Genomic DNA, 17,000 nt, shown 5'->3' with positions numbered 1-17,000 from the left:
TCTATGCAATTTATCAATCTAAGTTAATTTGTTTAAGTCCCAACATTGTTATCCATAGCTTTTGCTGGTCGGCCCGATATCTTCTTTAACGGGAGACATTCAACTTTGAGACTTCTATTTCAATGATTCCTGGATATTTTAATTTCTATTTATGCGTCTTCCATTGCAACATTGCAGTGGTGCCCATTCCTAAACGGTTTTGTTTCCATGATGCTGCTCAGGAGAATGTGACTCCAAGCAGGATGGATAAAAAGACACTGATTATTACAGCAAACAATTACTGTAGGATAAATGGGATCCAACTGAGGCCCTTTTTGGTAAAAACAGCTCTTTTTATTTGAGAGAAATTACAATACAGCAACATAAAACAACATATTTACCTGGTTTGCTTTTATGGATTTGGCACGAGCCTGAGTCTGAGTTTATAGGCCTACACACAAATACACTCCGGGAGACAACTGAACTTTGCAGGAACTCTTCACTGAGATAATGCAGTACATATGCCAACCAACTGGACAAACACGTCTTAAAAAAATGTTTTTACTAGAACTCAAACAGGTTTGTGAAAATAGTAAAGAAACTACAATACAGACGCCAGCACAACAGCAAGATAACTGTGGAAGCATTTAGGAGTATGTGCCGTTTTAAATGTAAGAGAATTGAAATCGGACGTCATCTTAATGTCGCACAAGTACTGGGGTCACCCACAGGGCCACAGAGACCCAGGGAGTAGTCCACACACACCATTGGCAATTATTGTGAAAACTCAGCAATGAGACAAGTATTTGAGAGGATGTCATTTATCGTCCAGTGTTTCCAGTGTACTGAACCCATGGTAGTCCTCCGGGTCACACAGTGCCCTTGGAATAGCTCGAGGTTGCTATATAGCACAACCAGTCTCAACATTAAAACCAGGGGGTGGAAGTAAAGGAAACACTTTACCGAAAGCGACTTTAATATTTAGATTTTAAGAAAGCAATCACACCATATTTAAAAACTAAAGTTAAATACTAAAAACTGGTGAATGGTTGGAGCGCACTTGCAATTTTCAACCAGTAGGTGGCAGTGCTCATGTTTATCATAGCGCGCCGTACGTCATTGGAGATGCTAACGCTAAGGTAAGTTAAAGGCTAAATTAGACGTCACGTTAGTGAACTATTTTCAACCATCATCCTGCGAAAGCCTTCAAGCTACAATGACAAGTACATATATTTTTAAATAATCGTTATTTTATTGCTTAACTGCTAGCTCAAATTAGCTTCCAAGCTAACATCTCTTAATCCATCTGCAAATTAGCTTGAAAAGCAACGTATTTGTTAAGTAAATGAGACAAAACATTTTGTAATGAAACAACAATATTTTTTTTGTAAATCGTTGAAAGCCGAAATTGTTAGTAATTGTTAGTAGTCAGTAATTTACTGGTCCATTTTTAAGATATTTCTCGGATTTTTTTTCGAATTATAAATTGGAATTAATTTATTAAATGCAGCTGATTTTCATTCTAAAGATGCTGAGACGGTTTGAGGTGTTTGTTGTGTGACAGAGGCATCAGGTGTCTGCCACTTCTTGCTGTGGTGAGGTGCAGATTGACAGATGAGGTTTGAGTAGCTTCTCCATGGATAGTGATGTTTGCTGATGATGCAGTGATTTGTATCACGAGTAAGGATGATGCTGCAGGTGGAGAGGTGCAGGTGTGAGCTGGGACTGGGACGACTCGTCTGTGATGGTTTGGACTGTCGGAGTTGGAGATGCTCAGGTTTTCATTAGAAGTGACACGATCATATACAAGTCTTTCAGAGGGACACTTCATGTGGAGAAATTTGGGGACAGAAAATATTGGAGGACATTATTGATGAAGCATGCGGAAGGTGAAGATAAGCAGGAAAACAACCGATGAGGTTCATGGATGGCGGCATGAAGAGACTGGTGTGACTTGTTGGGAAATGCAACAGAGGGGATAGGAACTGCAATCCATGATGTGGAATGATGTCAGAGGAAGACGATCCTTGTCATCAGCTGTGTACATGAGCAGTATTGTAACGCCCATTTGATTGTTTTAAACTCCAATGCTATATTTTGCTGACTTTAACTCGCCCAATTGTGGTCCAATTTTAAATAATCACTGGTCATAAAGGTCTGTATTAGATGTGCCGCGCTTCCTGTAGCTCCTTACCAAGAGACGACGTTCAAAAAAATGACTGCAGTGCAGACATTGACGTTTGTCTGCTTTTTGTTTGCAGACAAAAGCACATTCAAGTAATACAAGGGTCTAATTTTTATCTTTAGATCCAAAACAAATGACATTCTGCAGTCGGGAGTCGGGAATCATCACCTCCTGGAAGCACACAAACAGTAATTGGACATGTTTTGACAGGTGGTCTTCACTGGTTTATACTGTATAATTGCACGCTGCGCAAGTTCCTGTGGGGATGGAAGGAGTGAACAAATGTGCGTGTGTGTGAAGATTTGTTTGTGTTTTGTCAAAATGGTAATGACAGACGACAAGGCCAAACACATACAGCCGCGCACACACACACTCGGAGAGTAGCAAAGTGCTTCATGAAACATGAAAGAGTTATTTTTGTCGCAGTTGTCTTCAGTCCCTCTCGGTTTTCATAAACTACCGAAGGCCGTGTCAAGGCACATCTGGTGGACACATGCATATCTCCCCTCGCTCACCATTTCTCTCTCCTTCAGGCGGATTTGGTGTTAATCCCTCTCTCCTCCACCTGGTCTGGACCACCCACATCCTGAGTGGTGAGCTGCAGCGGCCCACCAGCAGAGAACACGTCTGTATGTGCGCAAGTGTGTGTTTCCAAACATTGGGTTAACAACAGTCGGGCTCAATTTGAAACATCCTTTGTGCGTTTTTGGGCCCAGCCGTAGGTATTGTGCGGTCGTCTTGCATTAAAACTGCTCATAAAGGGTCAAATGAGCACATCTAAATGCATTTCCTGTACCTGAAAATTAATATTCACACTATATTATTTACTGGAAATATAAAAAAATTAATGTGATGTTCAATCTTATGGAATGGCTTTATGTCCCTGTCAAAGTCACTGACCAAAGAAACCGGCATCCCTTGCTGGATTTCTTCTGTTACAGTAGTTCTTCTGTTCTTGTCATGAACTTTAATTCACTTTATAAATGTCACATTTAAATCTCATTCTACTTCAATAAGGAGGTCATGGTTTTAATGCTGTTAGTTTGCCCATGTTCAAAATAAACGTTTGAATCCTGGATTTTTTTTTTCTTTTGAAGGAGGCTTTGTCGCTGGGTTTTGGAGGTGGGCTGAAGCTGCTTCTTGGAGGTTTGTGCTCTTTATTGTTTTTTTGTTGTTGTTGTTGTTTTAATTGACATTTATTTATACCATTTGTACCATGAAATGTAAAGTAATTTATTTGTGTCTGGAATTTTTGGTTTGCTTAGTTAGTGAACAAAAGCGTTTTCAGAAAAATATCACTTTATTTGTCACTGCTGCTCAGACCCTACCAAATTCCTACCAAAAAAGTTAAAATTTAAACATTCTTGCTTCAATAGCAGTTTATCTTTTGCTATGCTTAACATGCCATACTCCCTTTGTTATATATATATATGTCAAGGGAATTTCTTTTTAAATGAAATATTTAGAATATATAACAGTCTTCCTGTTCATATAATTTTTGGTAACACTGTAGAATGAAGAACAATACAGTAAACTTATAATTACGATGTTGTTTAGAGTGAACTTTCAGTGACCATTTCAGAGCAAAATATAGCCTGGTTGAAGATGATGCAAATTGGTATTTTATGATGATTAATTACAGGCTATTTTTATAATAATATATGTGCCTTAATCTTGAGCGAAATCAAATTTTTGCGTGCTGTAAATGATCGCAATTGAATCCATATGCCCCCATTTATACATAGAGCCTATGGTTTTTATTTATTTAGTTAGTTCTAGCATCTTGCCTGCTTTTATTTTACTGTATGGCATCACTTCTGTGAATTTGTCCCTTGTGGCTTATTTTCAAAAGGAGTTGACATTTCAGCTTTGGGAAATAATACATGAAACCTGTTGAAAATAATGACATGTTGATGCTTGAAAGATACACGCAGGTTCTCTTCAGGAGATGGTTCAGAGCAGATATGATGCAGTCCTTGATGTAGGAGGTGCCGACAGAAACATTCCTGTTTTTCACTGATTCACCAGCACTATGTTCCATTGATTAGGAGGTGCTGCATTTATGACATATATACAATAATGTCAAGTGTTAAAATGAAATGTGTCATCTATATCTAAACCTTATCTCTACATCTTAATCTATCTATTTAATAAATGTATGTCAGAAGATTTAGATTTAACAATTAGATTTATGATTTAGGTATTGACTCAATGTTTAAATTGTCATTTAAGTATTTGAAATGTGGCTAATTTTGCCTTAATGTGTGAATACATTGAAAAATTATACCGCTAAATCAGAGATAAAGGCGCTACTTATTTCTTTGCAGTGCGCACCCCGTATTGACGGTGCAGTGTTTTGTCGCCATCTAGTGGAGCACTTGAACATAACAAACTTCTGTTGGTATTTCGTGGACTTGTTTATTTGAGCGTTGTTGAATAATGTCCATGTACTTGCGTTCCATTATTTTCATTAACATGTTTCCAGTTTCTCTTCGACACATTGTCGTCTTTTTAAAGTATTAATTTGTACCAATAACGCTATATGATTTTAATTTCTCACAGTCTTTTGCATATTTAAATGTCACATCCATTCATGATGACCATTAAGCTGCTGTTTGAATTGCCTTTCAAGTATAAATCAGGTGCTGACTCATCGTTAAAACCTCCTCATGCGATGCCCTTTTCACTAGAGCTTTAAAGTTTATGTCCAGTTTAGTGAATCTCATCCTCGACAACTTTTGCCCTTGGAATAATGATGTATAGACAGATATAGATAAGAACATGGTTCAGTTCTGTAATCTCATGAGGTGGTGAACTTTAATTAAATCAATGTGGCTCACTAATTTCTCTTTTTAACTTGGAAAGCTACAAATGTTTTTCATGTCTGGTCATAAACAACAACATGTTATTCACTGCTGAGTTATGGCTTTCCAAAACAAGCAAGCAGGTTCAGAGGAAGTGTGTATTTTGGATTCACACTGAAAAGTGAGGACAGACTGGAAAAGTGATCCACATTTTCCTATTATTGCAGGATGGGGGTAGGCCACCTGATCAGGACCCCGACAAAGATGCAATATCGTGGCGGAAATTGGGCGACAGCCGCGCTGATGGTGAGAAATGCGAGATGAAAAGCTGCTGTTCCACACAATGTCTTCTTGATCCTGGGTCACCATAAACACGCAAATGTCGTCCTCAAGAAATTTACATCCTTAGCAATAAAAGTAATGCACCTTTACTGATACAATACACAGGTTTAAGCCATTAAAGATATTTAATCTTGAAATTAGGAGATTCGTTTTTTTTTAATCAGCACAGATTTTTTGTCTTTTCGGTCTATGTACTATGTACAGCAATTTTAGTGGATGAAAGAGAACATTGTTGTGAAAAGTTCTCAGTTATTTAAACAAACTATTATATTTTGTTGTCATGCTTTGTTGATGTGTTGTCAATGGATATTTACATTTCTCTGACTCTCTCATGACATTTCACATTTTAACTACATTCTCATTTAACTTAACAAGCCAGCTTAATGCTCAGTGGCATGAAGGCACCACACCTGGCTTAAAATATCCTGCTACATCCCCACACATATGCTTTGCACTCACGGTTCCTATCCTTAAAAAAAGCGTGTTGGGTCATCGTATTGTGAGAGTGACATTTCCCATCATGCATTGTGGGACAGAAATCTTGTACCGGCCCTCTGGTAGTAAGTTTTTTGTCTTCTCTGTGAGTGCTATCTGAATTTATGTGGTAATATTTGCATATATATATATATATATATATATATATATATATATATATATATATATATACGCTTCCACGGTATCACTCGCAGGTGTCTACCATTGGGCTTCAACTGTTGTTTCTCCTGACCACATGCCATTCTACAGAGGGTGCAATAATTTTGTCTAGTGGCGGGCCGCAGAATTTCGTGCCCGCAGGACTAAAGTTTGAGACCTTTGTATGAATTGTAGAAAATTTCTTTGGCTGTTGTTCAGCTGTTGAAGTGTGGTGAGACATTAGTGTGCACTCAAGGAAACTATTGATCGAGTCCGTTGTGTTCTGATTAGGCTCTTCCCCCCCAGCTGAGAAAGTCTTATCTGCAACAGGACACAATAAAGGAAACCTCTTTCTCTTGTTCCTGGTCTCTTGAATGCAACTGTCCTGTCGGCTCTTTGATTCCTCCTTGTTCTTGTGGTCGGTCCGCATGAGAGTGAGCCACTCCGGCCTTCACACCTGTGCCCATGGCAGACACGTCCTGTTTGGAAAACTTTGCCACCAAAAACTGTAATCATCTTCAACCAACCCACCGTCACACTGACACCCCTCTCCCCTCAACGTTCACTGGCCTGCTCAACCGGGAAGCGAGCACAGGAAACAGCTGTCCTTGGCGTCCGCTTGCTCGGCCTGAGCCAGGTGCTTCCTGAGCATGGAGCAGTGTGTGTGACCATCCATATGTGGCAAGTCTGTCACACTAACTATGGTTGGCATCACCAAAATAGAACTACACTTTACTATGAGCGATATCAGTTGGAATAAAAACATTCTATTCACAGATTTGTCTTGTTCTGTGATTAGAATTTGAATCCAACTAAATTGAATATTTCAGGATTTGGATTGATGGGACACCATCATTGGATTCAATATTCAACAGAATATTTACAAAAAACTTGAATTGATTTTGAGAGACAAAACCTATATTTCAACTAAATATTCCTAAATTTCACGAATATAATATAATATAATATTCACGAAATTTCTGAATATATCGTTGATTCATGGTGTAAATGACAGGGCCACACAATTGATTTTTTCATGTCAATGGTTGCGATGAAGGAAATGAGTGACGAGCCGCTTGCATGCAGTCGGCATGTGAGAGACGAGAGTGTCCGTCCTCACCAGCGCTTGAAGTATTGTTGGTCACTTTCTCTCCGAAAGGCTTTGCGAAATATTACCCCAAACAATTAGGTTCCAGTGATCCCTATCACTCGGCACACAATAGTGTTTACAGGCCAATGAGGAAGCGCGGCCATGGAGCCTGCTTCAGGGAGTGTGTGAGTGTTTTCTTGACCTAAGATTACGTGCGTGTGTGTGTGAGCGCGCGTGTGTTCTCGTACTTCTAGCTTTGTGAGAACCTGTATGAGTTTTTAATCAACAGAGTTAGGACATTTTGGCAGCATTTTATAAAATAGCTGGGTTATTATAATTGGGTTTTTGTTTGGTTCAGAGTAATAGTTCAGTTCAGCCATTTTTGTAGGTGGTTAGGTTTAAGGGGAGATGCTGGCCAAAGCACTATGTCAGCGATGTGTGTGTGTACTCAGTCAAACCTTTTATGATGACGCATGTATGTGTCTCATGTTTATCAGTCTCCTTTTTTTTGTACTCTGGCCTGGTCAAAGGTAGTAAAACATTCAGTTGAATTAATTATACATAGTTATCCATCATTTTAATTAATAATTGCATCTTCTTAAAAGCCAGTTTGATAACTTGATAAGATGATTTCAAGGACAGTTATACAGTTTACATTTTTCCAGTTGTTTCCCAAACATGCTGCTTTGATGATAAAAAAATCTACATTTAATTAAAACTAAAATAAAAGAAATTTAAACATTTTTTTGGATAACAAAACATACTTTCACGAATGATTTTACTGCTTTAGATGAACCATGTGCTACTTGCTCATGCTGGTCCACCAAGGGAGTGAGGTCTTCCTGGCATGTCCAACTGGGGGGAGACCCCAGGGCAGACCTAGGATAAGATACAGAAATTACTGTTCATGCCACCATTTGCCTTGGAAGACCTCTGTGTTAGCCTGGAAGGCCTCCAGAGAGCGACAGTTCTGGGCCTTGTTATGTGTCCCAGCGCAGCTGTGGCTTCTTTATTTTATTTTATACTTCAGCAAGACAAAAAAGGCTCAGTGGAATTTTTACAGTGTCAGAACGCAGGGGTTTTCTTGTACCATTTTACTGAGATAAAATATTTTTGCTGTTTTGGTAGTTGTGTTGATTGGTTTGGGGCCATTTGTGATACTTTCATGAAAAAGTTGCCATCACGTCTAATAATAGGACCGTACATTTATTTTCTTTTTTTCATTGTTACAGTCCAGAAGCTGCATCTGCAGAACCACTGGTGCTCAACTGGAACCACAGCTGCTGAATGCAAAAGAGAGAAAAGAAAGTCTACAGTATAGTGGCGATGCTGATGTGGTTACCACGGTAATAACAACAATAATAAGCAGACCGCTGAGAAGAAAACAATGAAGATGACGGCGATGACACATTTGTTGCTCAGCAAACTGCCGTCGTTCCCAGGACCTCAGAGGTCAGGTGACTGTAAAGCTCTTATACAGTGTTTTAGACCGTCTGAAACGGATATGGGACTGAAAAAAAAACGGACCCGGAGGCCGCTCGAGAGCGACGACAAGAGTTCGGGATGAATTGTGCGAGTACAAAGAGCAGCATATAGCTAAGAGAGGGACATTCAGGAAGGAAGCGAGGGAAAAGTTTGAGAGGAAAGTTACCATAATGATGGTGGTCGTCGGCCGCACAGGTGTGGGAGAAATGCCATGAGAAAAAATCTCATGTGACTGTATTGCTTGTTTTTGGAAGGATGTTTCAAGGGAAGTGACCAGAAGCTCGCTCTATGATCAAGAATCTCACAAGAATTTCTTCCCTAGTATTCATTTAAAAAGTTAATAACAACAATAATAACTAGAGAGCAAAATAATGTTCATTTGGATGGAACCCTCTATGTATTAGATGTATTTTTATAGTTATTACATTAATGTATGAGGTGCGTTCTGAACAGCCACAAGACAAGTGAGATCTAGTTAACAATTTATCACCACACATTATCTTCAAATGCAAAGTGATTCACAGACAAGGAGAGAATAACAACAACAATAATCGCATTTGTGTCTGACAAGTAACATTTTACTACAGAACTATACTTCATTGTTACTAAAGAGGTCATGTATAAAAAGCTTATTCATAATTTGCTTTCCAGAACACCTATTGTTTTTCAGGTCATGACACATTCAGTGGGGAGACGTGGTGGACAAAGAGTGTTGGAGGAGGCAGACTCACTTGATGGGAAAGGAGGAAGATGGAGGGTGATGACTGTGTCTGAAGGTTGGCGGTTTACCTCCTCTAAAAGACAATCCTGAACCACGTGCAGCCTTTGACTACAGTATGTTGATGCGCCTCTAAGGTGTGTTTCGAGGTCACACTATGAAGCTGACTATGAAGCTCATGTGGAAATAGTCCATTGTTTGTGTTCTGTTGTGGTATTTTTTCTATACATTTATGCGTATTATTATATATATATATATATATATATATATATATATATTTATTTATATATATGGGACACGTTATTTTGATGTAATATTACCTCATGGAATTCTGTTGAGCAGTGATTCTTGGTAAATCACTTGGTAAATCCCCAAATGCTTCTACTGCAACATTGTCTTTGTGTGGACGTGCATCACAGTGGTGTGTGTTTGTCGCACAACATTGTCTCTTCATTTACTCACCGATATCTATAATTGTCTTCTCTAATTCAGGGACTCCAGTTTGTTCAAACGTGTTATGAAATGTGTATTGGTATTGGTAGAGGGGGAGGCGGGGTGTGGTGGAGGTTCCTTATCTGCAGGCCACAGGCAGCTTTTGAGTCTCTTATCAGCCGCCACCATATTGTACGAGCACATCCTCTTGTCCAGCAGGGAGCGGAAAACTCTCCTTGCAACATGGCTCCCTCTCCCTCGCTCTCTCCCAGCTCACCAGCCAGTACCAGAGCTTCACCGCTGGACTCCAACATGAGGCTTGAGTCTCTCTGGCCATGAGAGAGAGAGGAGACGGCGACACAGAGCGATGACTGATGGACAGACTCATCTTCTGTCTCATTGCCTTCATCAACTTCGCAGCCAAAGAAAACACAATTTTATGTTTGAGCCCCTGAGTCTGGCGCCGTTATCAGATATGTACCACTTGAATGCTGGAGGGGAGTACCTGGAGGGTAAGAGGCGACCGTGAGAGTGGGACTCCACCGACAACATCTGAAGAAACGTGGACTTCAAGCAAGGGGAACAGTGAGACGCAACAATGTAGGGTGAGTATCGTCCTGCTTTTTTCTTACTAGTACTCTGACATGCCTTATGAAACATAAGTATTTATGTCGGCTTCATATTTTATTGTCTCATATTAATGTAGCGTGACTTGGAATACTGATAATAGTTTTTTTCATATGTTATTGAATGCCAAACTAACTTATTGAACATTATCATCATCATCAATCTCATCTCATCTCATTTATGTTGCTAGTGTTGACATCCAAAGGTTGATATAATGGCTACAATTTCGCATGAATGTTGGTGATGTTTGAAGAAGATATTTGTTGGATAATATTGTCCTCAGGTCACTTAAATATGAATCTGAGTGAGTAGTATATTTTACCTAAGCTGTATCATTTGATGTCTTATACGTATATTTTATTGCAGAAATGTTAACTTTATAAAGTTTATTTATTTGTCTATTAAATTAGACAGATATATAAAAATTCTTAATATCAAAATGTGCAATGAAATACATCCACTAAATGACTTTATTTTTTTTGTTCTTGTAGACATATGAAGTCCTTACATTTAGTTATAGTCACTAAAGTACATTTGAACTATATTAGATAACGTAGTCACGCAGCCCAACAGTTTTATTTTTACTTTTCCATTTTATGCCTTTCGCAACATTCCCTAAACTACAGGCTACACTTTAGATTAGGGAACAAAAGTAACCATGAATAAACTTATCATTCATAAGTGTATTTGAAGCATATAAGACAGTTATAATTCATTGTACTAATTCGTGTTTAGCCCGACTCTATTTAACCCTGGAGCAGTCACCTGAAGTTCACTCTGAACTCCACCTTAACTACTGATTATAAACAGTAGATAAGCATGTCGTTTGTTTTCCATCTTTCTTTTGCTTTGCTCTTTTTTCATTGTGATATATTCTAGTATGTAATCCCATCAAACATAATATTGAAAGTTACCAGGGTCCTGTTTGAAGAACAACAAGCTTATTAGTGAGTATTATAGTTTTTTACACGAGTAAACACTGTCAAGTGAAATGTTTAATGCTGTATATTCTAGTGCAATAAACAGGGGAAAATTCTCATCTGCAGATTTGTAAAAATCGCCAAGTCTTATTTGCTGCTTTTTCAAACTATGATAGAATCTGCATGCTAGTTTAACGCAGCATCAGAGAAACTCTGACTCACGGTGTGAAAAGAAGCAGAATACAGAATACAGACAGTTGATGAGAGAAAAGAGGAAGAATAAAAAGCTACACACACCCCACACAAAAGAACAATAACGCTGAGTTTAGATCAACATGGCATTGAGATATTATGTACATGTAGGTATATATACACCAAGACTCTGATGTCATCCAGCTATTTCAAGTGTATTTTCTCTGAAACTACTGTGATGTAGAGAGAGTGTAAGTGTAAGGTCAGGACAACAGTATGGTCCCTGCTTCTTTTCAATGCTGCTGAAAGATAGAGAAAGGTTTTGCAGGGATGAAATGACCCCTCCGTCACTTTAGTCTGGTTTTGGGTCGTCGGTTCCGAGGCTCGATTACACAACTACAGTAGATTTTGGTTGCGTCAACTCCAAACATGAACTGAGAGTTTTACTTTCACACTCCACGTCCGAGGCGTGTAATGACTCTGTGACCGTTGTGTTTTTAAGTGAACGTGAGATGTTCAAGTGGATTTAGTTGATGTTTATCATCTTTGCTCCACAGACTCATCTTTCTGCTCCTGGAATACCTCACCACCTGGATGAACTGATGAGTAAATGATGGTGACTGGGGAGAGAATGTGATAGCAGTGACACGTCGAGACAAAACTGAGAGGAAAATAACTGGAATTGAACGCCTTGAGAAGACTCCGCCATAATGATGGAGAAGAGTCGGCCCTCCGACCCACCTCCTTCCCCGTCTTCCTTCTCCTCTTCACCCCCGTCGTGCGCTGCCCTGGAGAAGCTCAGCCCAGCTGTGAGCCCACCGGTGGACCCCGTCAAGCCCTCACGTCTCTCTGCCAAACGCGCCAAAAAGAGACACCGGCAGTTTCCTTGTGCCAAGTCGAAGCAGACTGACCATGAAGCAGACCAGGGATCTGCTCTGGAGCCTTTCACTCAGGCGGAGCAGGAGTCCAAACAGGTCTCGGTCTGCACCCCACCGCCGCTTCTCCCAGCCCCAGCCAAGTCCTCCCCAAGCCCACTCCAGCCTTCCCCAGTTCCCATCTCTTCCCCATCCTCTTCCTCTCCTCTCCCCCCTCACATCCCGGTCATCAGCCTGGCACACAGTAAACCGCCCCTTCCTCTCAACACTCACTTGACCACTCTGCACCCCATCCCCATGATCCACAGCCCTCATGTGGACCTCTACCGCAGCGGGCTCACCCTCTTGCCGGTAGGCAGCTCTACCGGTTCTCGAGGAAGCCAACCTTCAACCTCCAGTGGACCAATGTTGCCTCAGCAGTACCTGCCAGGACACACCTTCTTCACCAGGTGAGATCTGGTGAAACCCCTAGTGATTCAAAACCAGTCTTTAATACGTGTTCTTTCCTGAAGAATGTTTTAAGCATTTAAAGAATGGACAATACATGTATTTGTAATTTAACAGAAAAATGACACTAAATTGGGCAAAACATTGTGACCACTTGACTCATGAAGTGAAGGCCACACCAGCTCAGGTCAAATCCTTCCTCCACTTCTCTAAGGAAGCAGGAGTAGGTCAAGAGGTCACTGGCTCCAGAGACTCGATGGTGCCCCCTCGTCCAGTCCAGCAGACAACCGTCGGAAGGCGCAGGGAAAAACAAATGTAGCGCATGACTGAAGGTTATCATCGCGTGGCCTTCAAGGCCCCACAGCTAAAGACAAATTGGTCTGGACATGAGCTCCCTCATGAGGTGCTCCTGCCATGTGCAACTGCAGGAAAGAACTAAAGAATAAAGGTCTAGAGCTAGAAGTGTTTCTTGCTAGGTCTCTGGGCCTTTTTGCTTACTGTTTTCACACCACTCGTGACTGGGCAGTAAACATGAACCCCTACACCCTGCCGCTCACGTTGCATAAAAAAAAAAGGAAGGGGTTAAAAAAACTGGGCTTATCGAATCCATTGATGAGTCGTGAATCCCTGCAATTGAAACAAGAAGCTTCTCTTCCAGTTCATGGACGAGCATGTGCCACCTTAAAATCTGGCTCTGACTGGTTAACGTGCCACGGCATGGAGTTGTTTACGTCAACATTCTGTCCAGTGTTGCCTGAAATGTGCCGCTTGAAACACAAGCTACTACTCTGTCGTCCCAAACAGTCTCAAGGCTGGAGACTCAACATGTAGATCAGCCTTCAGTGGCCTGAATGGAACTGACTTGGTGTGAAGGTACAGTGAGAGTGTCCCAGAAGCCTGACAAGACGTGTCCTGACTTCAAGTCTTGGATCTGGCTCCAGCTGAGCATATTCATCTGCTACGTCACCATCAATTGTCTGGTGAAGGTTGAAGCTCTGACATGCTGAGGAGGAGATTCAACAACTCATTCACATTCAACACTGCCCACTTCTGTCTCCTCCAGCTCCTTCTTGGGCCCCTCAGAGGGAAACTATCGGGTCGTTGCAAACAGTCGACTCAAGAGAAGACCCTCGTCCCACTTTGAGATGGAGATCAACGACTGTGAGTCTCACCAAAGCGAGGTCATCAAACACAGCAGCATAAGCCTGTCAACATCAACATAATATCAGTACTACAACCAAGGTTTTTTTTTTCTCTTGTCAGAGTCAATTTTTTCCACTCCAACTGTTTGTTTCCTCGTTTTTAGATAGGACTCATTTCACTCATACATTGTGGGTTCAAGCTAGAATAGGTAGAAGGAGAAAACTGTGTTTGAAGTTGAGAGCTGATATGAAAGTACATTCCCATATTTTCACATTCTGTTTTTAATCTTTCCATGAGATGTCGACTCATGAAACCAGACTGTGGGTCGAGTGACTGATGGATTTTTTATGTTGCGGACAGGTCCTCCTCAGAAACTTGCCCGGCGAGTGTTCACTAACAGCCGGGAACGCTGGCGACAGCAGAACGTGAACGGAGCCTTCTCCGAGCTGAGGAAGCTCATCCCGACTCATCCTCCCGACAAGAAGCTCAGCAAGAACGAAATCCTCAGGCTGGCCGTGAAATACATCAACTTCCTGGTCAACCTGCTCAACGACCAGGACAAGGGCGGCGACTCGGCCGGCGAGGAAGCCGAGAGCAACGCGTCCGACAAAGTTTTCGAGAGTGAGTCTCCTCCTCAGCCTGACACCCCTCGCACGGTACGAGCCGGTCTGACCACAGGCCGCCGAGGACGAGACTCCAGCGACTCTGCCATCACACTGGTCACCTCTCCCGCAACGTCCAGTTGCTATGGCGACACGGACAGCGAGGAGAGCTTCGGGGGGAAGACGTCAGTGGTGACCAGGGGAATTCTAGGGAAGGTGAAGGTCAGATAAGGACATGAAGCTATGCCACACTGACAGCCGAGCGGTGTGGCAGGAGACGCTTTGCTTTTGGACTTTTTTTCATTGTTTTCTTTCTTACATCAAAGTTGCTTTTCTAATGTTTATTTATTTATTCTGAGTTGTTTTTCTGTCATCCAGAGCGTTTTTGTTTTGCAACTCTGTTTTGATTCTGTCGAGTGTGTTTTACGAGTGAAACTTTAAACCTGCACCTACAGTTCTCACCATCATCCTTATCTTAACATCACTGCTCTCTCTCATCGTACACAGCATCTATTGCTGATCCCATGATGAGCAAGTTGGGAATTAACTGGTGCCATTTGCCTCTACAGTTTTCTCCAAATGATTTAGCTGACAGAGACAGCAGCCGTTTCAAATATGAGCTGGACGTGGGAAACGCTTCCTGATCTAAATCGTAACAAGACAAAGTGGCTTGGAATCAGAAGTGTGCAGTTGACAGTGTGGGAGACCAACCCAGTTGTTGTGACACCCTCGTACTGGACTGAAAATAAAGTGTTTTCTCTTCCCCTTTTGACATCCTCTTCTTTTGGCGGCAAAAACCTCTGCGTCAGCTCATTTGTTCATGTCAACACACACATTTGTACGTCTCAAATGCTGACTTCTGTAAACAGCACTGAAGCACTAGCCAGTTCCCTGAAGACTCAGAGCTCGAACCAACAAGCTTTACTGTCGCTTCTTGTCTCTTTGATGAGCCGTGCTGCCTGACGCTGCAGATTCAAGTCACAGAAGAATTTAGATATTAAATCTAGTGAGTGACGAGTAAAAGTTGTGATCAACATTGGAGGGAATTCAACCATCAACCTATATACTGACCACAGCAGGCTCCAGGAAGGTGGCGCTCTATGATATTAGGCTTCATGGTAGAGTTGTTCAAAGTCAGATATTTTGGAGAACAGAGTGCCATCTAGTGGATATCTAGTGAAAATGAGGACACTGGTTCATGGAGCCTGATCACTGCCCAGCAGTGCGAAACTCTCTCCTCCCTCTGTCTCCATGGTGACGCTGGACTCTACAAATGTGCTCCCCTCAGTAGAGGAAGTCCTTGTTACTGGTACTGTATTGATGCCCATGACCCATACAGAGTGAAGCGGCACCCCAAACATATTACCAATCCACATTCATTCATGATGTGTGGATATAAAAGTTTCCTGTGTAGAGAAAAATGATTTTAAAAAGTATATTTCAAGTGTGGCGGAACATTGGCGCAATGGTTAGCACTGCTGCCACTCAGGTTCAAATCCAGCTCTGGAAGTGCCGGTTAACTGAATACTAAAGGTGGCATGCACACACACACACACACATCCAGCCGTTGCCTAGCTCAAAGCTAAAGCAATTTATTGCACACTTGTGTGGATAATTGTGTGATATTAAATTGAACTTAACTTTTTGCAACCGGACCATGGCAGGTATGTCAAGACCATCTCACTGTCACATTATGTAGCAGCTGTGTTGGGGAGTCTACCACAGGCTTTCTTCATCACGAGAGGAAAGGCGGGGAAAAAAGACAAGAATTCAAATAAATAATTACAATTCTTTGCTAATATTCGACTCACACACGTCTAATACATCCATGTCCTCTGTGCAGCTTAAAGCTCATTCAGCACTCAGCCTTCATTCTTGCCGGCACTGAAGGAACTTTGGTTGACAGGAAAAGGGAATAAGAAAGAAGGAAAGAAGAAGTAAGAATTCAGTCGCAGTCAGCAGAAGCCAACAGACAGAGCTGGTGAGTGCGGAGAAGGAGAAGTTGTCGTTGACCAATTCAGACAGAGAAATAATGCACAATTGTACGGTTAAACAAGGTGACAATGAGGTGGCAGATGTCAGACGTCAGTGTACTTGGACCAGCGAGTACACATTTGAGCTGCTTCCACATCAATTTGTCACCACACATTATGCAGGATGAATAGCTGAATTAGAAAAAAATGTTTTGCTGGCAAAGATGACAAGGGAGCCGTAAAAATCACAAACCAAGAGAGCCGGTACAAACTGTTAGCTCACACTCTGTTTCATGCAGTCCAGAAAGACTATTGTGTGTGTGTGTGTGAGAGTGTGTGTGTGTGTGCGCTGTGGTGAAGAACAAGATTTATGGTTTATGTAACAGAAGCAGCAACTGCGGTGTGTAACTGTGCGTGTGTGGTCGCGTGTGAGGCAGCCGGGGGGGATGTGGTTCTGGAAGTGATGGACGGTGCAGGTTACGGGTAAAAGTTGCAGCTGGTATCTCAGCGAGCGTGTTTGGCCTTCTCTTACTCAAGACGTCCCGGAAACACG

At 41.6% G+C, this 17,000-nt stretch overlaps 1 protein-coding gene across 10 annotated transcripts; it reads left to right on the top strand.

Annotated features, from left to right (window-relative positions):
- The first annotated feature begins 1,070 nt into the window (after window positions 1-1,070).
- On the top strand, window positions 1,071-15,225 carry LOC128754108 (protein lyl-1-like). Of its 10 annotated transcripts, none has more exons than XM_053856471.1 (10): window positions 1,074-1,118; window positions 2,698-2,793; window positions 3,262-3,310; window positions 5,196-5,274; window positions 8,266-8,379; window positions 9,189-9,373; window positions 9,888-10,273; window positions 11,965-12,731; window positions 13,793-13,890; window positions 14,233-15,225. In XM_053856471.1, exons 8-10 carry the CDS (start codon window positions 12,118-12,120, stop codon window positions 14,703-14,705), a joined length of 1,185 nt encoding a protein of 394 aa, XP_053712446.1. In that variant the 5' UTR covers window positions 1,074-1,118; window positions 2,698-2,793; window positions 3,262-3,310; window positions 5,196-5,274; window positions 8,266-8,379; window positions 9,189-9,373; window positions 9,888-10,273; window positions 11,965-12,117; the 3' UTR covers window positions 14,706-15,225. The 10 variants fall into 10 exon arrangements, with proteins under 10 accessions (XP_053712442.1, XP_053712446.1, XP_053712447.1 ...); XM_053856472.1 differs by having other exon boundaries at window positions 9,170-9,373; XM_053856469.1 differs by having other exon boundaries at window positions 8,266-8,490; window positions 9,170-9,373.
- The last annotated feature ends 1,775 nt before the right edge of the window (window positions 15,226-17,000 follow it).

Source organism: Synchiropus splendidus, chromosome 2 (assembly GCF_027744825.2).
Source record: "Synchiropus splendidus isolate RoL2022-P1 chromosome 2, RoL_Sspl_1.0, whole genome shotgun sequence".
Lineage (NCBI taxonomy): Eukaryota > Metazoa > Chordata > Actinopteri > Syngnathiformes > Callionymidae > Synchiropus > Synchiropus splendidus.
Note: the sequence above shows the minus strand (reverse complement) of the source record. Positions and strands in the feature narration are given on the sequence as shown.

Excerpts from the sequence above, each read along its gene's own strand:
- LOC128754108 (XM_053856467.1), top strand. The coding sequence starts at position 12,118 with ATGATGGAGAAGAGTCGGCCCTCCGACCCACCTCCTTCCCCGTCTTCC. Across the intron at positions 12,732-13,792 it reads GGACACACCTTCTTCACCAG|CTCCTTCTTGGGCCCCTCAG; the intron begins GTGAGATCTGGT and ends TGTCTCCTCCAG. Across the intron at positions 13,891-14,232 it reads TGAGATGGAGATCAACGACT|GTCCTCCTCAGAAACTTGCC; the intron begins GTGAGTCTCACC and ends TGTTGCGGACAG.